The sequence below is a fragment of the Gobius niger genome (genome assembly GCF_951799975.1).
Source record: "Gobius niger genome assembly, chromosome: 13".
In the NCBI taxonomy this organism is placed as follows: domain Eukaryota; kingdom Metazoa; phylum Chordata; class Actinopteri; order Gobiiformes; family Gobiidae; genus Gobius; species Gobius niger.
In genome coordinates, this window is record NC_136864.1 from 1 (window position 1) to 25,828 (window position 25,828).

The 25,828-nt window shown below is 35.4% G+C and overlaps 1 protein-coding gene across 3 annotated transcripts in view; it reads left to right on the forward strand.

Annotated features, from left to right (window-relative positions):
* The first annotated feature begins 1,431 nt into the window (after window positions 1-1,431).
* The window catches only part of LOC306972270 (copine-4-like), a 72,864-nt gene continuing 48,467 nt past the window's right edge, over window positions 1,432-25,828 (forward strand). For all 3 annotated transcript variants that reach the window (XM_079568818.1, XM_079568819.1, XM_079568817.1), the window contains exons 1-2: window positions 1,432-1,512; window positions 9,206-9,301. In XM_079568818.1, the coding sequence (XP_079424944.1) occupies window positions 1,462-1,512; window positions 9,206-9,301 (147 nt within the window). In that variant the 5' untranslated portion in view covers window positions 1,432-1,461. The remainder of the gene's footprint in view (window positions 1,513-9,205; window positions 9,302-25,828) is intronic.

The following is a 25,828-nucleotide window of genomic DNA, read 5'->3' on the forward strand; positions in this document are numbered from 1 at the left end:
TCTGCAAAACCACTGAAGCTGCACATCTGCTGCAGATGTTAGAGCTGAGCCTCTGCTGCAGATGTTAGAGCTGAGCCTCTGCTGCAGATGTTAGACCTGAGCCTCTGCTGCAGATGTTAGAGCTGAGCCTCTGCTGCAGATGTTAGAGCTGAGCCTCTGCTGCAGATGTTAGAGCTGAGCCTCTGCTGCAGATGTTAGACCTGAGCCTCTGCTGCAGATGTTAGACCTGAGCCTCTGCTGCAGATGTTAGACCTGAGCCTCTGTTGCAGATGTTAGACCTGAGCCTCTGCTGCAGATGTTAGACCTGAGCCTCTGTTGCAGATGTTAGACCTGAGCCTCTGCTGCAGATGTTAGACCTGAGCCTCTGCTGCAGATGTTAGACCTGAGCCTCTGCTGCAGATGTTAGAGCTGAGTCTCTGCTGCAGATGTTAGAGCTGAGCCTCTGCTGCAGATGTTGTTGGGGCAGATCAGTGAAAAGTGAAACCCTGATGTTTTTTAATTGAATTTGCTTAAAGTAAAAAACCTTCATCAGCTTCTGTTCATGGATCTACATTTATTTCATATATTTCAAGGGGGGGGGGGGGGGGGTGCAGGGGGGGGTGAAGGGGGGGGGGGGGGGGGGTTGAAGGAGGGGGGGTGAAGGAGGCGAGGGGGGGTGAAGGGAACAGATGGAGAGCGGGTAATTAGAGTGCTTTGTGAAAGTGAAGTGTGAAGCTCCCACAGAGACTCGCTCGGAGCTGCAGCGCCCCCTGTGGACCTGCTGGACATGACAGGCTCTTCATCACAGGGCCCCGGGTTGCCAGGTCTGAGCGCCCCCTGTGGACCTGCAGGACATGACAGGCTCTTCATCACAGGGCCCCGGGTTGCCAGGTCTGAGAAACAAAAATAGCCCAATGACCTCACGGAGCCGGAGACACATTCAGACTGTCCTCAGAGCGACCAAGACTAGTCCTCTCACCGCACGGGTTAGTTCAGCGGGTTAGTTTGGTTAGTTTATCTGGTTTTATATTTGTGCTAACAGGTCACATTAGAAAACTGTAAAGATCTGAATGAAAGGAGCCTCACGAGGATCTGAGGAGGATCTGAGGAGGATCTGAGGAGGATCTGAGGATCTGATAAAACGAGAACATTAGAAAAAGGACTGTGATCCACAATCATCTCCGTTATAAGTTTATTTCATATTCATTAGATTCACATTTAAAGTTGAATTTCAGAATAAAATAACTTTTTGGCTGTTTTAGATTCGGTTTGTGCCGTTTTATTTATCTTTTTCACCTTTCACCGACTCATAATAAGGTTTAAAAATCAACACCATGAAGTTTGTTAAAGCTGATCCAGTCACAGCCCGGACGGAGAGCTCTGAGCTCAGACCCGGCCCAGACCCGGTCCAGACCTGGTCCAGACCCGGCTCAGTCCTCTCTCTCTCTGCAGGTGGACCGCTCTGAGATTCTGCACAGCTCCATGAACCCGTCCTTCAGCAAAGTCTTCACTCTGGACTTTTACTTTGAAGAGGTACTTTATCTCTTTATCTCTTTATTTCTTTATCTCTTTATCTCTTTTTATTTTATTTCTTTATTTCTTTATTTCTTTATTTCTTCGTGTCGGGGTCCGGTTCGCTCTGTCGGTGCTTATTTTCCCGATAATGACCAGCGTTCTACACATTATCCCGTTTATTATCCGGCTCTTCACAACGTAAGTAGAAGCTCCGTTGATTTGAATGGGATTTCCCATCGTTCTCCCTCTCCCGGTCATTATTTCCTGATAAAGTTCCTCTGAGTTGGTGTTTTCATATCACTCCTCACGTTCGTAGCAGCGACACTATCTGTCCCGTCACTGAGAGAGAAGTCGGGGAATCGTGAGTCTGACTTTCAACTTACCCAGAGATTCACCACCTCCTCCAACTGCACCTTCAGCTAAGTAGCTAGGCTAGAAGCAGCTAGGCTAGAAGCAGCTAGCCTAGCTGCTTCTAGCCTAGCAAAACATACGCAAACTTTTGGGAACTATTTGTCGCTGAAGTCATTAAATAAACCTTTGACCTTCATAAAAGTGTAGAAGTTTATGTTGTGTGTGTTCAGTTGCAAATGGCCGAATAATAAGCGGATAATGTTTAGAACGCTGGTCATTATCGGGAAAATAAGCACCGACAGGACGAAACAAGACGGGTCGTCCTGAAGGGGCTTATTTTATTTCTTTATATTATATTTTTCACACTGTGTTTTGTGACTTTACTGTTGTTTATTTTGTATTTTATGATGAGTTTATGTTTTGTTTCTTGTGTTGTTTATGTTTTGTTTCTTGTGTTTGTTATGTTTTGTTTCTTGTGTTTATGTTTTGTTTCTTGTGTTGTTTATGTTTTGTTTCTTGTGTTGTTTATGTTTTGTTTCTTGTGTTGTTTATGTTTTGTTTCTTGTGTTGTTTATGTTTTGTTTCTTGTGTTTGTTTATGTTTTGTTTCTTGTGTTGTTTATGTTTTGTTTCTTGTGTTGTTTATGTTTTGTTTCTTGTGTTTATGTTTTGTTTCTTGTGTTGTTTATGTTTTGTTTCTTGTGTTGTTTATGTTTTGTTTCTTGTGTTGTTTATGTTTTGTTTCTATGTTTTGTTTCTTGTGTTGTTTATGTTTTGTTTCTTGTGTTGTTTATGTTTTGTTTCTTGTGTTGTTTATGTTTTGTTTCTTGTGTTGTTTATGTTTTGTTTCTTGTGTCGTTTATGTTTTGTTTCTTCTGTTGTTTATGTTTTGTTTCTTGTGTTGTTTATGTTTTGTTTCTTGTGTTGTTTATGTTTTGTTTCTTGTGTTGTTTATGTTTTGTTTCTTGTGTTGTTTATGTTTTGTTTCTTGTGTTGTTTATGTTTTGTTTCTTGTGTTGTTTATGTTTTGTTTCTTGTGTTTTGTTATGTTTTGTTTCTTGTGTTGTTTATGTTTTGTTTCTTGTGTTGTTTATGTTTTGTTTCTTGTGTTGTTTATGTTTTGTTTCTTGTGTTGTTTATGTTTTGTTCTTGTGTTGTTTATGTTTTGTTTCTTGTGTTGTTATGTTTTGTTTCTGTGTGTTATGTTTTGTTTCTTGTGTTTTGTTTTTGTGTGTTTTGTTTCTTGTGTTGTTTATGTTTTGTTTCTTGTGTTGTTTATGTTTTGTTTCTTGTGTTGTTTATGTTTTGTTTCTTGTGTTGTTTATGTTTTGTTTCTTGTGTTGTTTATGTTTTGTTTCTTGTGTTGTTTATGTTTTGTTTCTTGTGTTGTTTATGTTTTGTTTCTTGTGTTGTTTATGTTTTGTTTCTTGTGTTGTTATGTTTTGTTTCTTGTGTTGTTTATGTTTTGTTTCTTGTGTTGTTTATGTTTTGTTTCTTGTGTTGTTTATGTTTTGTTTCTTGTGTTGTTTATGTTTTGTTTCTTGTGTTGTTTATGTTTTGTTTCTTGTGTTGTTTATGTTTTGTTTCTTGTGTTTGTTTATGTTTTGTTTCTTGTGTTGTTATGTTTTGTTTCTTGTGTTGTTATGTTTTGTTTCTTGTGTTGTTTATGTTTTGTTTCTTGTGTTGTTTATGTTTTGTTTCTTGTGTTGTTTATGTTTTGTTTCTTGTGTTGTTTATGTTTTGTTTCTTGTGTTGTTATGTTTTGTTTCTTGTGTTGTTTATGTTTTGTTTCTTGTGTTGTTTATGTTTTGTTTCTTGTGTTGTTTATGTTTTGTTTCTTGTGTTGTTTATGTTTTGTTTCTTGTGTTGTTTATGTTTTGTTTCTTGTGTTGTTTATGTTTTGTTTCTTGTGTTGTTTATGTTTTGTTTCTTGTGTTGTTTATGTTTTGTTTCTTGTGTTTATGTTTTGTTTCTTGTGTTGTTTATGTTTTGTTTCTTGTGTTGTTTATGTTTTGTTTCTTGTGTTGTTTATGTTTTGTTTCTTGTGTTGTTTATGTTTTGTTTCTTGTGTTGTTTATGTTTTGTTTCTTGTGTTTTTTATGTTTTGTTTCTTGTGTTGTTTATGTTTTGTTTCTTGTGTTGTTATGTTTTGTTTCTTGTGTTGTTTATGTTTTGTTTCTTGTGTTTTGTTATGTTTTGTTTCTTGTGTTTGTTATGTTTTGTTTCTTGTGTTTGTTATGTTTTGTTTCTTGTGTTTGTTTATGTTTTGTTTCTTGTGTTGTTTATGTTTTGTTTCTTGTGTTGTTTATGTTTTGTTTCTTGTGTTGTTTATGTTTTGTTTCTTGTGTTGTTTATGTTTTGTTTCTTGTGTTGTTTATGTTTTGTTTCTTGTGTTGTTTATGTTTTGTTTCTTGTGTTGTTTATGTTTTGTTTCTTGTGTTTATGTTTTGTTTCTTGTGTTGTTTATGTTTTGTTTCTTGTGTTTGTTATGTTTTGTTTCTTGTGTTTGTTATGTTTTGTTTCTTGTGTTGTTTATGTTTTGTTTCTTGTGTTTGTTATGTTTTGTTTCTTGTGTTGTTTATGTTTTGTTTCTTGTGTTGTTTATGTTTTGTTTCTTGTGTTGTTTGTGTTTTGTTTCTTGTGTTGTTTATGTTTTGTTTCTTGTGTTGTTTATGTTTTGTTTCTTGTGTTTTGTTATGTTTTGTTTCTTGTGTTGTTATGTTTTGTTTCTTGTGTTGTTTATGTTTTGTTTCTTGTGTTGTTTATGTTTTGTTTCTTGTGTTGTTTATGTTTTGTTTCTTGTGTTGTTTATGTTTTGTTTCTTGTGTTGTTTATGTTTTGTTTCTTGTGTTGTTTATGTTTTGTTTCTTGTGTTGTTTATGTTTTGTTTCTTGTGTTGTTTATGTTTTGTTTCTTGTGTTGTTTATGTTTTGTTTCTTGTGTTGTTTATGTTTTGTTTCTTGTGTTGTTTATGTTTTGTTTCTTGTGTTTGTTTATGTTTTGTTTCTTGTGTTGTTTATGTTTTGTTTCTTGTGTTGTTTATGTTTTGTTTCTTGTGTTTATGTTTTGTTTCTTGTGTTGTTTATGTTTTGTTTCTTGTGTTGTTTATGTTTTGTTTCTTGTGTTGTTTATGTTTTGTTTCTTGTGTTTTGTTATGTTTTGTTTCTTGTGTTGTTTATGTTTTGTTTCTTGTGTTGTTTATGTTTTGTTTCTTGTGTTGTTTATGTTTTGTTTCTTGTGTTGTTATGTTTTGTTTCTTGTGTTGTTTATGTTTTGTTTCTTGTGTTGTTTATGTTTTGTTTCTTGTGTTGTTTATGTTTTGTTTCTTGTGTTGTTAATGTTTTGTTTCTTGTGTTTATGTTTTGTTTCTTGTGTTGTTTATGTTTTGTTTCTTGTGTTGTTTATGTTTTGTTTCTTGTGTTTTTTATGTTTTGTTTCTTGTGTTTTGTTATGTTTTGTTTCTTGTGTTGTTTATGTTTTGTTTCTTGTGTTGTTTATGTTTTGTTTCTTGTGTTTATGTTTTGTTTCTTGTGTTGTTTATGTTTTGTTTCTTGTGTTGTTTATGTTTTGTTTCTTGTGTTGTTTATGTTTTGTTTCTTGTGTTGTTTATGTTTTGTTTCTTGTGTTGTTTATGTTTTGTTTCTTGTGTTTTTTATGTTTTGTTTCTTGTGTTGTTTATGTTTTGTTTCTTGTGTTTATGTTTTGTTTCTTGTGTTGTTTATGTTTTGTTTCTTGTGTTTTGTTATGTTTTGTTTCTTGTGTTTGTTATGTTTTGTTTCTTGTGTTTTGTTATGTTTTGTTTCTTGTGTTTGTTATGTTTTGTTTCTTGTGTTGTTTATGTTTTGTTTCTTGTGTTGTTTATGTTTTGTTTCTTGTGTTGTTTATGTTTGTTTCTTGTGTTGTTTATGTTTTGTTTCTTGTGTTGTTTATGTTTTGTTTCTTGTGTTTTTAATGTTTTGTTTCTTGTGTTGTTTATGTTTTGTTTCTTGTGTTTATGTTTTGTTTCTTGTGTTGTTTATGTTTTGTTTCTTGTGTTTTGTTATGTTTTGTTTCTTGTGTTTGTTATGTTTTGTTTCTTGTGTTTTGTTATGTTTTGTTTCTTGTGTTTGTTATGTTTTGTTTCTTGTGTTGTTTATGTTTTGTTTCTTGTGTTGTTTATGTTTTGTTTCTTGTGTTGTTTGTGTTTTGTTTCTTGTGTTGTTTATGTTTTGTTTCTTGTGTTGTTTATGTTTTGTTTCTTGTGTTTTGTTATGTTTTGTTTCTTGTGTTGTTTGTTTTGTTTCTTGTGTTGTTTATGTATTGTTTCTTGTGTTGTTTATGTTTTGTTTCTTGTGTTGTTTATGTTTTGTTTCTTGTGTTGTTTATGTTTTGTTTCTTGTGTTTTTTATGTTTTGTTTCTTGTGTTGTTTATGTTGTGTTTCTTGTGTTGTTTATGTTTTGTTTCTTGTGTTGTTTATGTTTTGTTTCTTGTGTTGTTTATGTTTTGTTTCTTGTGTTGTTTATGTTTTGTTTCTTGTGTTGTTTATGTTTTGTTTCTTGTGTTGTTTATGTTTTGTTTCTTGTGTTGTTTATGTTTTGTTTCTTGTGTTGTTCATGTTTTGTTTCTTGTGTTGTTTATGTTTTGTTTCTTGTTTTGTTTATGTTTTGTTTCTTGTGTTGTTTATGTTTTGTTTCTTGTGTTGTTTATGTTTTGTTTCTTGTGTTTGTTATGTTTTGTTTCTTGTGTTGTTTATGTTTTGTTTCTTGTGTTTATGTTTTGTTTCTTGTGTTGTTTATGTTTTGTTTCTTGTGTTGTTTATGTTTTGTTTCTTGTGTTGTTTATGTTTTGTTTCTTGTGTTGTTTATGTTTTGTTTCTTGTGTTGTTTATGTTTTGTTTCTTGTGTTGTTTATGTTTTGTTTCTTGTGTTGTTTATGTTTTGTTTCTTGTGTTGTTTATGTTTTGTTTCTTGTGTTGTTTATGTTTTGTTTCTTGTGTTGTTTATGTTGTGTTTCTTGTGTTGTTTATGTTTTGTTTCTTGTGTTGTTTATGTTTTGTTTCTTGTGTTGTTTATGTTTTGTTTCTTGTGTTTGTTATGTTTTGTTTCTTGTGTTGTTTATGTTTTGTTTCTTGTGTTTATGTTTTGTTTCTTGTGTTGTTTATGTTTTGTTTCTTGTGTTGTTTATGTTTTGTTTCTTGTGTTGTTTATGTTTTGTTTCTTGTGTTGTTTATGTTTTGTTTCTTGTGTTGTTTATGTTTTGTTTCTTGTGTTGTTTATGTTTTGTTTCTTGTGTTGTTTATGTTTTGTTTCTTGTGTTGTTTATGTTTTGTTTCTTGTGTTGTTTATGTTTTGTTTCTTGTGTTTATGTTTTGTTTCTTGTGTTGTTTATGTTTTGTTTCTTGTGTTGTTTATGTTTTGTTTCTTGTGTTGTTTATGTTTTGTTTCTTGTGTTGTTTATGTTTTGTTTCTTGTGTTGTTTATGTTTTGTTTCTTGTGTTGTTTATGTTTTGTTTCTTGTGTTTTTTATGTTTTGTTTCTTGTGTTGTTTATGTTTTGTTTCTTGTGTTGTTTATGTTTTGTTTCTTTTGTTGTTTATGTTTTGTTTCTTGTGTTGTTTATGTTTTGTTTCTTGTGTTGTTTATGTTTTGTTTCTTGTGTTGTTTATGTTTTGTTTCTTGTGTTGTTTATGTTTTGTTTCTTGTGTTGTTTATGTTTTGTTTCTTGTGTTTTGTTATGTTTTGTTTCTTGTGTTGTTTATGTTTTGTTTCTTGTGTTGTTTATGTTTTGTTTGTTTCTTGTGTTGTTTATGTTTTGTTTCTTGTGTTTATGTTTTGTTTCTTGTGTTTATGTTTTGTTTCTTGTGTTGTTTATGTTTTGTTTCTTGTGTTGTTTATGTTTTGTTTCTTGTGTTGTTTATGTTTTGTTTCTTGTGTTGTTTATGTTTTGTTTCTTGTGTTTTTTTATGTTTTGTTTCTTGTGTTGTTTATGTTTTTTTTCTTGTGTTTGTTATGTTTTGTTTCTTGTGTTGTTTATGTTTTGTTTCTTGTGTTGTTTATGTTTTGTTTCTTGTGTTGTTTATGTTTTGTTTCTTGTGTTGTTTATGTTTTGTTTCTTGTGTTGTTTATGTTTTGTTTCTTGTGTTGTTTATGTTTTGTTTCTTGTGTTGTTTATGTTTTGTTTCTTGTGTTGTTTATTTTGTTTCTTGTGTTGTTTATGTTTTGTTTCTTGTGTTTATGTTTTGTTTCTTGTGTTGTTTATGTTTTGTTTCTTGTGTTGTTTATGTTTTGTTTCTTGTGTTTTGTTATGTTTTGTTTCTTGTGTTGTTTATGTTTTGTTTCTTGTGTTTTGTTATGTTTTGTTTCTTGTGTTGTTTGTGTTTTGTTTCTTGTGTTGTTTATGTTTTGTTTCTTGTGTTTTTTATGTTTTGTTTCTTGTGTTGTTTATGTTTTGTTTCTTGTGTTGTTTATGTTTTGTTTCTTGTGTTGTTTATATTGTGTTTCTTGTGTTGTTTATGTTTTGTTTCTTGTGTTGTTTATGTTTTGTTTCTTGTGTTTATGTTTTGTTTCTTGTGTTGTTTATGTTTTGTTTCTTGTGTTGTTTATATTGTGTTTCTTGTGTTGTTTATGTTTTGTTTCTTGTGTTGTTTATGTTTTGTTTCTTGTGTTGTTTATGTTTTGTTTCTTGTGTTGTTTATGTTTTGTTTCTTGTGTTGTTTATGTTTTGTTTCTTGTGTTGTTTATGTTTTGTTTCTTGTGTTTTCTCTGTTTTGTTTCTTGTGTTGTTTATGTTTTGTTTCTTGTGTTTGTTTATGTTTTGTTTCTTGTGTTTTTTATGTTTTGTTTCTTGTGTTGTTTATGTTTTGTTTCTTGTGTTGTTTATGTTTTGTTTCTTGTGTTTTTTATGTTTTGTTTCTTGTGTTTTCTCTGTTTTGTTTCTTGTGTTGTTTATGTTTTGTTTCTTGTGTTGTTTATGTTTTGTTTCTTGTGTTTATGTTTTGTTTCTTGTGTTGTTTATGTTTTGTTTCTTGTGTTTTCTCTGTTTTGTTTCTTGTGTTGTTTATGTTTTGTTTCTTGTGTTTTGTTATGTTTTGTTTCTTGTGTTGTTTATGTTTTGTTTCTTGTGTTTTTTTATGTTTTGTTTCTTGTGTTGTTTATGTTTTGTTTCTTGTGTTGTTTATGTTTTGTTTCTTGTGTTTTCTCTGTTTTGTTTCTTGTGTTGTTTATGTTTTGTTTCTTGTGTTGTTTATGTTTTGTTTCTTGTGTTGTTTATGTTTTGTTTCTTGTGTTGTTTATGTTTTGTTTCTTGTGTTGTTTATGTTTTGTTTCTTGTGTTGTTTATGTTTTGTTTCTTGTGTTTGTTATGTTGTGTTTCTTGTGTTTCAGCTCCAGAGGCTTCGCTTCGAGATTTTCGACGTCTTTAATCACAACGACCTCCAGGACGCCGAGTTCATCGGGTCTGTGGAGTGTACGCTGGCCCAGGTGTGACAACAACACAACACAACACAACTACACAACACAACACAACACAACACAACTACACAACACAACACAACAACACAACACAACACAACACAACACAACAACACAACACAACACAACAACACAACACAACAACACAACACAACACAACACAACACAACAACACAACACAACACAACTACACAACACAACACAACAACACAACACAACAACACAACACAACACAACACAACACAACTACACAACACAACACAACACAACAACACAACTACACACAACACAACACAACTACACAACTACACACAACACAACACAACTACACAACTACACAACTACACAACAACTACACAACACAACACAAAGTTCATCGGGTCTGTGGAGTGTACGCTGGCCCAGGTGTGACCACAACACAACACAACACAACAACTACACACAACTACACAACACAACACAACTCAACTACACAACTACACAAACATGTGGTAAAAGTGCAGGGGAAAATAATAGGAAAAAAAAGTGAAATATTCCGTCATTTGTTTCTAAAATGACCAAAAAGTTGAACAAATGTAAAAACGAAAAACAAAAAAAAGGCAATATTTGGAAAAACAATGAAAAATAGAGCAAATACTCAAACCAGTGTGACTGTGATCGAGTTCCTGTTGTACATGTTGTACATGTTGCTTGTGTCCCTGCAGAGGCTCGTGTTTCCATGAGGGGATAAATAAATAACTAAAGTGTGTTTGGACAGAAGCTCATTCATATTTCATCTCATTCATGAATCGAGTCCTCGGAGACAGAAGCTCCACAGGCTGTGATCACATGTTATTAATATCAGCTTTAGCGCTAGCTCCATCTGTGGGTGTTAGCCGCTCGTTAGCCGCTCGTTAGCGCCTCCTGTTTGTCCTGCAGAGAGAGGAGAGAGAGGAGAGAGAGGAGAGAGGAGAGAGGAGAGAGGAGAGAGAGGAGAGAGAGGAGAGAGAGGAGAGAGGAGAGAGGAGAGAGAGGAGAGAGGAGAGAGGAGAGAGAGGAGAGAGAGGAGAGAGGAGAGAGAGGAGAGAGGAGAGAGGAGAGAGAGGAGAGAGAGGAGAGAGAGGAGAGAGAGGAGAGAGAGATAAAGGTCAGAGGCAGAATGAGCTTCAGTTTGATTCTTGTGCAGAGAGACTGGGCTCTGAACAGTCTGTGTTTGGCTCTTATTAAAATGTTTATGAATATGGATTTATGAAGTCTGCGCCTCAGGGAGCTCCTCCTCCTCCTCCTCCTCCTCCTCCTCCTCGTCCTCCTCCAGAACAATGAGGCGTCAGACAATAGAGCAGCTCTGGACCTGACGCTGCGTCTCTGCGGTTTAACAGTAACTCACATGAACTCACATGAACTCACATGAACTCACATGAACTCACATGAACTCACATGAACTCACATGAACTCACATGAACTCACATGAACTCACATTCCCCTCGTCATTCATATTTAAAGCCAATATTAAAGTGTCGTATTTAAAGTTAAAGTGTCACATTTAAAGGTAAAGTGTCGTATTAAAGGTAAAGTTAAAGTGTCGTATTTAAAGTTAAAGCGTCGTATTTAAATGTAAAGTTAAAGTGCGTATTGAAAGGTAAAGTGTCGTATTAAAGGTAAATTTAAATGGTCATATTTAAAGGTAAAGTGTGGTATTTAAAGGTAAAGTGTCGTATTTAGATGTAAAGTGTGGTATTTAAAGGTAAAGTTAAAGTGTCATATTTAAAGGTAAAGGTAAAGTGTGGTATTTAGATGTAAAGTGTGGTATTTAAAGGTAAAGTGTGGTGTTTAAAGGTAAAGTGTGGTGTTTAAAGGTAAAGTGTGGTGTTTAAAGGTAAAGTGTGGTGTTTAAAGGTAAAGTGTCTGATATAAACGCTGAAACATTTGCAGCCGGGCTTGTTTTTCTCGTCCTTGTTTCTCTTTGTGCTTCGGTTCATTGTTCTCCGGAGACAAAGCTGAAAATGAAACCGTGTTTATGGAAATGTCTGAGCCTGAAGCAAAGAAACAATAGAAGAATCCTGGACCGGCTCAATGGTCCTGTCTGAGTCTGAGTCCGGGTCCGGGTCCGGGTCCGGGTCCAGGTCCGGGTCCGGGACCGGGTCCGAGTCCGAGTCCGAGTCCGAGTCCGAGTCCGAGTCCGAGTCCGAGTCCGGGTCCGGGTCCGGGTCCGGGTCCGGGTCCGGGTCCGAGTCCGAGTCCGGGTCCGGGTCCGGGTCCGGGTCCGGGTCCAAGTCCAAGTCCGGGTCCGAGTCCGAGTCCGGGTCCGGGTCCGGGTCCGGGTCCGGGTCCGAGTCCGGGTCCGGGTCCGGGTCCGGGTCCGGGTCCGGGTCCGGGTCCGGGTCCGGGTCCGGGTCCGAGTCCGAGTCCGGGTCCGGGTCCGGGTCCGGGTCCGGGTCCGGGTCCGGGTCCGGGTCCGGGTCCGGGTCCGAGTCCGAGTCCGAGTCCGAGTCCGAGTCCGAGTCCGAGTCCGGGTCCAAGTCCGGGTCCGAGTCCGGGTCCGGGTCCGGGTCCGGGTCCGGGTCCGAGTCCGAGTCCGTGTCCGGGTCCGAGTCCGAGTCCGAGTCCGAGTCCAAGTCCGGGTCCGGGTCCGAGTCCGAGTCCGAGTCCGGGACCAGGGCCAGACTCAAACAAGAGCTGATGTAATGTGATGTAAACACGGCTCAGAGGCTCCGAGCGCTCGGATCAGTCACGTATTATCATAGTCACGTATTATCACAGTCACGTATTATCACAGTCACGTATTATCATAGTCACGTATTATCACAGTCACGCATTATCATAGTCACGTATTATCACAGTCACGTATTATCATAGTCACGTATTATCATAGTCACGTATTATCACAGTCACGTATTATCACAGTCACGTATTATCACAGTCACGTTTATCACAGTCACGCATTATCACAGTCACGTATTATCATAGTCACGTATTATCACAGTCACGTATTATCACAGTCACGTATTATCACAGTCATGTATTATCACAGTCACGTATTATCACAGTCACGTATTATCACAGTCACGTATTATCACAGTCACGTATTATCATAGTCACGTATTATCATAGTCACGTATTATCATAGTCACGTATTATCATGATCACGTATTATCATAGTCACGTATTATCACAGTCACGTATTATCACAGTCACGTATTATCACAGTCACGTATTATCACGGTCACGTATTATCACGGTCACGTATTATCACGGTCACGTATTATCATAGTCACGTATTATCACAGTCACGTATTATCACAGTCACGTATTATCATAGTCACGTATTATCACAGTCACGTATTATCATGGTCACGTATTATCACAGTCATGTATTATCACAGTCACGTATTATCACAGTCACGTATTATCACAGTCACGTATTATCACAGTCACGTATTATCACAGTCACGTATTATCACAGTCACGTATTATCACAGTCACGTATTATCACAGTCACGTATTATCACGGTCACGTATTATCACAGTCACGTATTATCACAGTCACGTATTATCACAGTCACGTATTATCATGGTCACGTATTATCACAGTCACGTATTATCATAGTCACGTATTATCATGGTCATGTATTATCACAGTCACGTATTATCACAGTCACGTATTATCACAGTCACGTATTATCATGGTCACGTATTATCATAGTCACGTATTATCACAGTCACGTATTATCACAGTCACGTATTATCACAGTCATGTATTATCACAGTCACGTATTATCATAGTCACGTATTATCACAGTCACGTATTATCATGGTCACGTATTATCACAGTCACGTATTATCACAGTCACGTATTATCATAGTCACGTATTATCACAGTCACGTATTATCACAGTCACGTATTATCATAGTCACGTATTATCACAGTCACGTATTATCACAGTCACGTATTATCACGGTCACGTATTATCACAGTCATGTATTATCACAGTCACGTATTATCATGGTCACGTATTATCATAGTCACGTATTATCATAGTCACGTATTATCACAGTCACGTATTATCATAGTCACGTATTATCACAGTCACGTATTATCACAGTCACGTATTATCACAGTCACGTATTATCACAGTCACGTATTATCATGGTCACGTATTATCATGGTCACGTATTATCATAGTCACGTATTATCATAGTCACGTATTATCACAGTCACGTATTATCACAGTCACGTATTATCACAGTCACGTATTATCATAGTCACGTATTATCACAGTCACGTATTATCATAGTCACGTATTATCACAGTCACGTATTATCATGGTCACGTATTATCATAGTCACGTATTATCATGGTCACGTATTATCATGGTCACGTATTATCATAGTCACGTATTATCATAGTCACGTATTATCACAGTCACGTATTATCACAGTCACGTATTATCACAGTCACGTATTATCATAGTCACGTATTATCACAGTCACGTATTATCATAGTCACGTATTATCACAGTCAAGTATTATCACAGTCACGTATTATCACAGTCACGTATTATCATGGTCACGTATTATCATGGTCACGTATTATCATAGTCACGTATTATCATAGTCACGTATTATCATAGTCACGTATTATCATGGTCACGTATTATCATGGTCACGTATTATCATAGTCACGTATTATCACAGTCACGTATTATCACAGTCACGTATTATCACAGTCACGTATTATCATAGTCACGTATTATCATAGTCACGTATTATCATAGTCACGTATTATCACAGTCACGTATTATCACTGTCACGTATTATCACAGTCACGTATTATCACAGTCACGTATTATCACAGTCATGTATTATCATAGTCACGTATTATCACAGTCACGTATTATCACAGTCACGTATTATCACAGTCACGTATTATCACAGTCACGTATTATCACAGTCACGTATTATCACAGTCACGTATTATCATAGTCACGTATTATCACAGTCACGTATTATCACAGTCACGTATTATCATAGTCACGTATTATCATGGTCACGTATTATCATGGTCACGTATTATCATAGTCACGTATTATCATGGTCACGTATTATCACAGTCATGTATTATCACAGTCACGTATTATCATAGTCACGTATTATCATAGTCACGTATTATCATAGTCACGTATTATCACAGTCACGTATTATCACAGTCACGTATTATCATAGTCACGTATTATCACAGTCACGTATTATCATAGTCACGTATTATCATGGTCACGTATTATCACAGTCACGTATTATCACAGTCACGTATTTTCAAAGTCACGTATTATCATAGTCACGTATTATCATGGTCACGTATTATCACAGTCACGTATTATCACAGTCACGTATTATCACAGTCACGTATTATCATAGTCACGTATTATCACAGTCACGTATTATCATAGTCACGTATTATCATAGTCACGTATTATCATGGTCACGTATTATCACAGTCACGTATTATCACAGTCACGTATTATCAAAGTCACCTATTATCATAGTCACGTATTATCATGGTCACGTATTATCATGGTCACGTATTATCACAGTCACGTATTATCACAGTCACGTATTATCACAGTCACGTATTATCACAGTCACGTATTATCATAGTCATGTATTATCACAGTCACGTATTATCATAGTCACGTATTATCATGGTCACGTATTATCACAGTCACGTATTATCACAGTCACGTATTATCAAAGTCACGTATTATCATAGTCACGTATTATCATGGTCACGTATTATCACAGTCACGTATTATCACAGTCACGTATTATCACAGTCACGTATTATCACAGTCATGTATTATCATAGTCACGTATTATCATAGTCACGTATTATCATGGTCACGTATTATCACAGTCACGTATTATCACAGTCACGTATTATCACAGTCACATATTATCATAGTCACGTATTATCACAGTCACGTATTATCACAGTCACGTATTATCATCTCACGTATTATCACGGTCACGTATTATCATGGTCATGTATTATCACAGTCACGTATTATCACAGTCACGTATTATCATAGTCACGTATTATCATGGTCACGTATTATCACAGTCACGTATTATCATAGTCACGTATTATCATGGTCACGTATTATCATAGTCACGTATTATCATGGTCATGTATTATCACAGTCACGTATTATCATAGTCACGTATTATCACAGTCACGTATTATCACAGTCACGTATTATCACAGTCACGTATTATCACGGTCACGTATTATCACGGTCACGTATTATCACAGTCACGTATTATCACAGTCACGTATTATCACAGTCACGTATTATCATAGTCACGTATTATCACAGTCATGTATTATCACAGTCACGTATTATCACAGTCACGTATTATCACAGTCACGTATTATCATATTCACGTATTATCACAGTCACGTATTATCACAGTCACGTATTATCACAGTCACGTATTATCACAGTCACGTATTATCATAGTCACGTATTATCACGGTCACGTATTATCACGGTCACGTATTATCACAGTCACGTATTATCACAGTCACGTATTATCATAGTCACGTATTATCACAGTCACGTATTATCACAGTCACGTATTATCATAGTCACGTATTATCACAGTCACGTATTATCACAGTCACGTATTATCACAGTCACGTATTATCACAGTCACGTATTATCATAGTCACGCATTATCATGGTCACGTATTATCACAGTCACGTATTATCACAGTCACGTATTATCATAGTCACGTATTATCACAGTCACGTATTATCACAGTCACGTATTATATCACAGTCACGTATTATCATGGTCACGTATTATCACAGTCACGTATTATATCACAGTCACGTATTATCACAGTCACGTATTATCACAGTCATGTATTATCACAGTCACGTATTATCACAGTCACGTATTATCACAGTCACGTATTATCACGGTCACGTATTATCACAGTCACGTATTATCACAGTCATGTATTATCATAGTCACGTATTATCACAGTCACGTATTATCACAGTCACGTATTATCACAGTCACGTATTATCACAGTCATGTATTATCATAGTCACGTATTATCACAGTCACGTATTATCACAGTCACGTATTATCATAGTCACGTATTATCACAGTCACGTATTATCACAGTCACGTATTATCATAGTCATGTATTATCATAGTCATGTATTATCATAGTCATGTATTATCACAGTCACGTATTATCATTGTCACGTATTATCATAGTCACGTATTATCATTGTCACGTATTATCATGGTCACGTATTATCATAGTCACGTATTATCACAGTCACGTATTATCACAGTCACGTATTATCACAGTCACGTATTATCACAGTCACGTATTATCACAGTCATGTATTATCACAGTCACGTATTATCATAGTCACGTATTATCATGGTCATGTATTATCATGGTCACGTATTATCATAGTCACGTATTATCATAGTCACGTATTATCACAGTCACGTATTATCACAGTCACGTATTATCACAGTCACGTATTATCATGGTCACGTATTATCATAGTCACGTATTATCACAGTCACGTATTATCACAGTCACGTATTATCATAGTCACGTATTATCACAGTCACGTATTATCACAGTCACGTATTATCACAGTCACGTATTATCACAGTCACGTATTATCATAGTCACGTATTATCACAGTCACGTATTATCACAGTCACGTATTATCACAGTCACGTATTATCACAGTCACGTATTATCACAGTCACGTATTATCATGGTCACGTATTATCATGGTCACGTATTATCATAGTCACGTATTATCATAGTCACGTATTATCATAGTCACGTATTATCACAGTCACGTATTATCATAGTCAAGTATTATCACAGTCACGTATTATCATAGTCACGTATTATCACAGTCACGTATTATGACAGTCACGTATTATCATGGTCACGTATTATCATAGTCACGTATTATCATAGTCACGTATTATCACAGTCACGTATTATCACAGTCACGTATTATCACAGTCACGTATTATCATAGTCACGTATTATCATAGTCACGTATTATCACAGTCACGTATTATCACAGTCACGTATTATCATGGTCACGTATTATCATAGTCACGTATTATCACAGTCACGTATTATCACAGTCACGTATTATCATAGTCATGTATTATCACAGTCACGTATTATCACAGTCACGTATTATCATAGTCACGTATTATCACAGTCATGTATTATCACAGTCACGTATTATCATAGTCACGTATTATCACAGTCACGTATTATCATGGTCACGTATTATCACAGTCATGTATTATCACAGTCACGTATTATCATAGTCACGTATTATCACGGTCACGTATTATCACAGTCACGTATTATCATAGTCACGTATTATCACGGTCACGTATTATCACAGTCACGTATTATCACGGTCACGTATTATCAGAGTCACGTATTATCACAGTCACGTATTATCACAGTCACGTATTATCACAGTCACGTATTATCATAGTCACGTATTATCATGGTCACGTATTATCATAGTCACGTATTATCATAGTCACGTATTATCATAGTCACGTATTATCATAGTCACGTATTATCATAGTCACGTATTATCATAGTCACGTATTATCACAGTCACGTATTATCATAGTCACGTATTATCATGGTCACATATTATCATAGTCACGTATTATCATAGTCACGTATTATCACAGTCACGTATTATCACAGTCACGTATTATCATAGTCACGTATTATCACAGTCATGTATTATCACAGTCACGTATTATCATAGTCACGTATTATCACAGTCACGTATTATCACAGTCACGTATTATCACAGTCACGTATTATCACAGTCACGTATTATCACAGTCACGTATTATCACAGTCACGTATTATCATAGTCACGTATTATCACAGTCACGTATTATCACAGTCACGTATTATCATAGTCACGTATTATCACAGTCACGTATTATTACAGTCACGTATTATCATAGTCACGTATTATCACAGTCACGTATTATCACAGTCACGTATTATCATAGTCACGTATTATCACAGTCACGTATTATCATAGTCACATATTATCATAGTCACGTATTATCACAGTCACGTATTATTACAGTCACGTATTATCATAGTCACATATTATCATAGTCACGTATTAGTCACGTATTATCATGGTCACGTATTATCATAGTCACGTATTATCATAGTCACGTATTATCACAGTCACGTATTATCACAGTCACGTATTATCATAGTCACGTATTATCACAGTCATGTATTATCACAGTCACGTATTATCATAGTCACGTATTATCACAGTCACGTATTATCACAGTCACGTATTATCACAGTCACGTATTATCACAGTCACGTATTATCACAGTCACGTATTATCACAGTCACGTATTATCACAGTCACGTATTATCATAGTCACGTATTATCACAGTCACGTATTATCACAGTCACGTATTATCATAGTCACGTATTATCACAGTCACGTATTATCATGGTCATGTATTATCATAGTCACGTATTATCACAGTCACGTATTATCATAGTCACGTATTATCACGGTCACGTATTATCACAGTCACGTATTATCACAGTCACGTATTATCATAGTCACGTATTATCACAGTCACGTATTATCACAGTCACGTATTATCACAGTCACGTATTATCACAGTCACGTATTATCATGGTCACGTATTATCACAGTCACGTATTATCATGGTCACGTATTATCATGTTCACGTATTATCACAGTCACGTATTATCACAGTCACGTATTATCACAGTCACGTATTATCACAGTCACGTATTATCACAGTCACGTATTATCATGGTCACGTATTATCATGGTCACGTATTATCACAGTCATGTATTATCACAGTCACGTATTATCATGGTCACGTATTATCACAGTCACGTATTATCACAGTCACGTATTATCATGGTCACGTATTATCATGGTCACGTATTATCACAGTCATGTATTATCACAGTCATGTATTATCACAGTCACGTATTATCATGGTCACGTATTATCATGTTCACGTATTATCACAGTCACGTATTATCACAGTCACGTATTATCACAGTCACGTATTATCACAGTCACGTATTATCACAGTCACGTATTATCACAGTCACGTATTATCACAGTCACGTATTATCACAGTCACGTATTATCACAGTCACGTATTATCATGGTCACGTATTATCACAGTCACGTATTATCATGGTCACGTATTATCACAGTCACGTATTATCACAGTCACGTATTATCATGGTCACGTATTATCACAGTCACGTATTATCACGGTCACGTATTATCATGGTCACGTATTATCACAGTCACGTATTATCACAGTCATGTATTATCACAGTCACGTATTATCACAGTCACGTATTATCACAGTCACGTATTATCACGGTCACGTATTATCATAGTCACGTATTATCATAGTCACGTATTATCATGGTCACGTATTATCATAGTCACGTATTATCACAGTCACGTATTATCACAGTCACGTATTATCACAGTCACGTATTATCACAGTCACGTATTATCACAGTCACGTATTATCATAGTCACGTATTATCACAGTCATGTATTATCACGGTCACGTATTATCATGGTCACGTATTATCACAGTCACGTATTATCATAGTCACGTATTATCATGGTCACGTATTATCACAGTCACGTATTATCATAGTCACGTATTATCATAGTCACGTATTATCATAGTCACGTATTATCACAGTCACGTATTATCATAGTCACGTATTATCATAGTCACGTATTATCATAGTCACGTATTATCACAGTCATGTATTATCATAGTCACGTATTATCATAGTCACGTATTATCACGGTCACGTATTATCATGGTCACGTATTATCACAGTCACGTATTATCATAGTCACGTATTATCACAGTCACGTATTATCACAGTCACGTATTATCACAGTCACGTATTATCACAGTCACGTATTATCACAGTCACGTATTATCATAGTCACGTATTATCATAGTCACGTATTATCACAGTCACGTATTATCATGGTCACGTATTATCATAGTCACGTATTATCATAGTCACGTATTATCATAGTCACGTATTATCATGGTCACGTAATATCATAGTCACGTATTATCACAGTCACGTATTATCACAGTCACGTATTATCACAGTCATGTATTATCACAGTCACGTATTATCACAGTCACGTATTATCACAGTCACGTATTATCACAGTCATGTATTATCACAGTCACGTATTATCACAGTCACGTATTATCACAGTCACGTATTATCACAGTCACGTATTATCACAGTCACGTATTATCATGGTCACGTATTATCACAGTCACGTATTATCATAGTCACGTATTATCACAGTCACGTATTATCACAGTCACGTATTATCATGGTCACGTATTATCATGGTCACGTATTATCATGGTCACGTATTATCATAGTCACGTATTATCATAGTCACGTATTATCATAGTCACGTATTATCACAGTCACGTATTATCATAGTCACGTATTATCATAGTCACGTATTATCACAGTCACGTATTATCATAGTCACGTATTATCACAGTCACGTATTATCATGGTCACGTATTATCACAGTCACGTATTATCATAGTCACGTATTATCACAGTCACGTATTATCACAGTCACGTATTATCATGGTCACGTATTATCATGGTCACGTATTATCATGGTCACGTATTATCACAGTCACGTATTATCATTGTCACGTATTATCATAGCCACGTATTATCACAGTCACGTATTATCATAGTCACGTATTATCACAGTCACGTATTATCACAGTCACGTATTATCACAGTCACGTATTATCACAGTCACGTATTATCACAGTCACGTATTATCACAGTCACGTATTATCACAGTCACGTATTATCATAGTCACGTATTATCATAGTCACGTATTATCACGGTCACGTATTATCATGGTCACGTATTATCACAGTCACGTATTATCATAGTCACGTATTATCACAGTCACGTATTATCACAGTCACGTATTATCATGTATTATCATAGTCACGTATTATCATAGTCACGTATTATCACAGTCACGTATTATCACAGTCACGTATTATCACAGTCACGTATTATCATAGTCACGTATTATCACGGTCACGTATTATCACAGTCACGTATTATCATAGTCACGTATTATCATAGTCACGTATTATCATAGTCACGTATTATCACAGTCACGTATTATCACAGTCACGTATTATCATAGTCACGTATTATCATAGTCACGTATTATCACAGTCACGTATTATCACAGTCACGTATTATCACAGTCACGTATTATCATAGTCACGTATTATCATAGTCACGTATTATCATAGTCACGTATTATCACAGTCACGTATTATCACAGTCACGTATTATCACAGTCACGTATTATCATAGTCACGTATTATCACAGTCACGTATTATCATAGTCATGTATTATCATAGTCACGTATTATCATAGTCACGTATTATCACAGTCACGTATTATCATAGTCACGTATTATCACAGTCACGTATTATCATAGTCACGTATTATCATAGTCACGTATTATCACAGTCACGTATTATCACAGTCACGTATTATCATAGTCACGTATTATCACAGTCACGTATTATCATAGTCATGTATTATCATAGTCACGTATTATCATAGTCACGTATTATCACAGTCACGTATTATCATAGTCACGTATTATCATAGTCACGTATTATCACAGTCACGTATTATCATAGTCACGTATTATCACAGTCACGTATTATCATAGTCACGTATTATCACAGTCACGTATTATCACAGTCACGTATTATCACAGTCACGTATTATCATAGTCACGTATTATCATAGTCACGTATTATCATAGTCACGTATTATCACAGTCACGTATTTTCACAGTCATGTATTATCATGGTCACGTATTATCATAGTCACGTATTATCACGGTCACGTATTATCACAGTCACGTATTATCACAGTCACGTATTATCATAGTCACGTATTATCATAGTCACGTATTATCATAGTCACGTATTATCACAGTCACGTATTTTCACAGTCACGTATTATCATAGTCATGTATTATCATAGTCACGTATTATCATAGTCACGTATTATCACAGTCACGTATTTTCACAGTCATGTATTATCATGGTCACGTATTATCACAGTCACGTATTATCACAGTCACGTATTATCACAGTCACGTATTGTCACAGTCACGTATTATCACAGTCACGTATTATCACAGTCACGTATTATCACAGTCACGTATTATCACAGTCATGTATTATCATGGTCACGTATTATCATGGTCACGTATTATCATAGTCACGTATTATCATGGTCACGTATTATCACGGTCACGTATTATCACAGTCACGTATTATCACAGTCACGTATTATCACAGTCACGTATTATCACAGTCACGTATTATCACAGTCACGTATTATCACGGTCACGTATTATCACAGTCACGTATTATCACAGTCACGTATTATCACAGTCACGTATTATCACAGTCACGTATTATCATGGTCATGTATTATCACAGTCACGTATTATCACAGTCACGTATTATCATAGTCACGTATTATCATGGTCACGTATTATCATGGTCACGTATTATCATGGTCATGTATTATCATAGTCACGTATTATCACAGTCACGTATTATCATAGTCACGTATTATCACAGTCACGTATTATCACAGTCACGTATTATCACAGTCACGTATTATCACAGTCACGTATTATCACAGTCACGTATTATCATAGTCACGTATCATCACAGTCACGTATTATCATGGTCACGTATTATCATAGTCACGTATCATCACAGTCACGTATTATCACAGTCACGTATTATCACAGTCACGTATTATCATGGTCACGTATTATCACAGTCACGTATTATCACAGTCACGTATTATCACAGTCACGTATTATCATGGTCACGTATTATCATGGTCATGTATTATCATAGTCACGTATTATCACAGTCACGTATTATCATAGTCACGTATTATCACAGTCACGTATTATCACAGTCACGTATTATCACAGTCACGTATTATCACAGTCACGTATTATCACAGTCACGTATTATCATAGTCACGTATCATCACAGTCACGTATTATCATGGTCACGTATTATCATAGTCACGTATCATCACAGTCACGTATTATCACAGTCACGTATTATCATAGTCACGTATTATCATGGTCACGTATTATCATGGTCACGTATTATCACAGTCACGTATTATCATAGTCACGTATTATCATGGTCACGTATTATCACAGTCACGTATTATCACAGTCACGTATTATCACAGTCACGTATTATCATGGTCACGTATTATCATGGTCACGTATTATCATAGTCACGTATTATCACAGTCACGTATTATCATGGTCACGTATTATCATGGTCACGTATTATCACAGTCACGTATTATCACAGTCACGTATTATCACAGTCACGTATTATCACAGTCACGTATTATCACAGTCACGTATTATCATGATCACGTATTATCATGATCACGTATTATCATGGTCACGTATTATCATAGTCACGTATTATCACAGTCACGTATTATCACAGTCACGTATTATCACAGTCACGTATTATCACAGTCACGTATTATCACAGTCACGTATTATCACAGTCACGTATTATCACAGTCACGTATTATCACAGTCACGTATTATCACAGTCACGTATTATCACAGTCACGTATTATCATGGTCACGTATTATCACAGTCACGTATTATCACAGTCACGTATTATCATGGTCACGTATTATCATGGTCATGTATTATCACAGTCACGTATTATCATGGTCACGTATTATCACAGTCACGTATTATCATGGTCATGTATTATCACAGTCACGTATTATCACAGTCACGTATTATCATGGTCACGTATTATCACAGTCACGTATTATCACAGTCACGTATTATCATGGTCATGTATTATCACAGTCACGTATTATCATGGTCACGTATTATCACAGTCACGTATTATCATGGTCACGTATTATCACAGTCACGTATTATCATGGTCACGTATTATCACGGTCACGTATTATCATAGTCACGTATTATCATGGTCATGTATTATCACAGTCACGTATTATCATGGTCACGTATTATCACGGTCACGTATTATCATAGTCACGTATTATCACAGTCACGTATTATCACAGTCACGTATTATCACGGTCACGTATTATCATGGTCACGTATTATCATAGTCACGTATTATCATAGTCACGTATTATCACAGTCACGTATTATCATAGTCACGTATTATCACAGTCACGTATTATCACAGTCACGTATTATCACGGTCACGTATTATCATGGTCACGTATTATCATAGTCACGTATTATCATAGTCACGTATTATCACAGTCACGTATTATCACAGTCACGTATTATCACAGTCACGTATTATCATGGTCATGTATTATCACAGTCACGTATTATCATAGTCACGTATTATCATAGTCACGTATTATCATAGTCATGTATTATCATGTTCACGTATTATCACAGTCACGTATTATCATGGTCACGTTATATCACAGTCACGTATTATCACAGTCACGTATTATCATAGTCACGTATTATCATGGTCACGTATTATCATGGTCACGTTATATCATAGTCATGTATTATCACAGTCACGTATTATCACAGTCACGTATTATCACAGTCACGTATTATCACAGTCACGTATTATCATAGTCACGTATTATCATAGTCACGTATTATCATGGTCACGTTATATCATAGTCACGTATTATCATGGTCACGTTATATCACAGTCACGTATTATCACAGTCACGTATTATCACAGTCACGTATTATCATAGTCACGTATTATCATAGTCACGTATTATCATAGTCACGTATTATCATGGTCACGTATTATCACAGTCATGTATTATCACGGTCACGTATTATCATGGTCACGTATTATCACAGTCACGTATTATCACGGTCACGTATTATCACAGTCACGTATTATCATAGTCACGTATTATCACAGTCACGTATTATCATAGTCACGTATTATCATAGTCATGTATTATCATGGTCACGTATTATCACAGTCACGTATTATCATGGTCACGTATTATCACAGTCACGTATTATCACAGTCACGTATTATCATAGTCATGTATTATCATGGTCACGTATTATCACAGTCACGTATTATCACAGTCATGTATTATCACAGTCATGTATTATCACAGTCACGTATTATCATGGTCACGTATTATCACAGTCACGTATTATCATAGTCATGTATTATCATGGTCACGTATTATCACAGTCACGTATTATCATGGTCACGTATTATCACAGTCACGTATTATCAC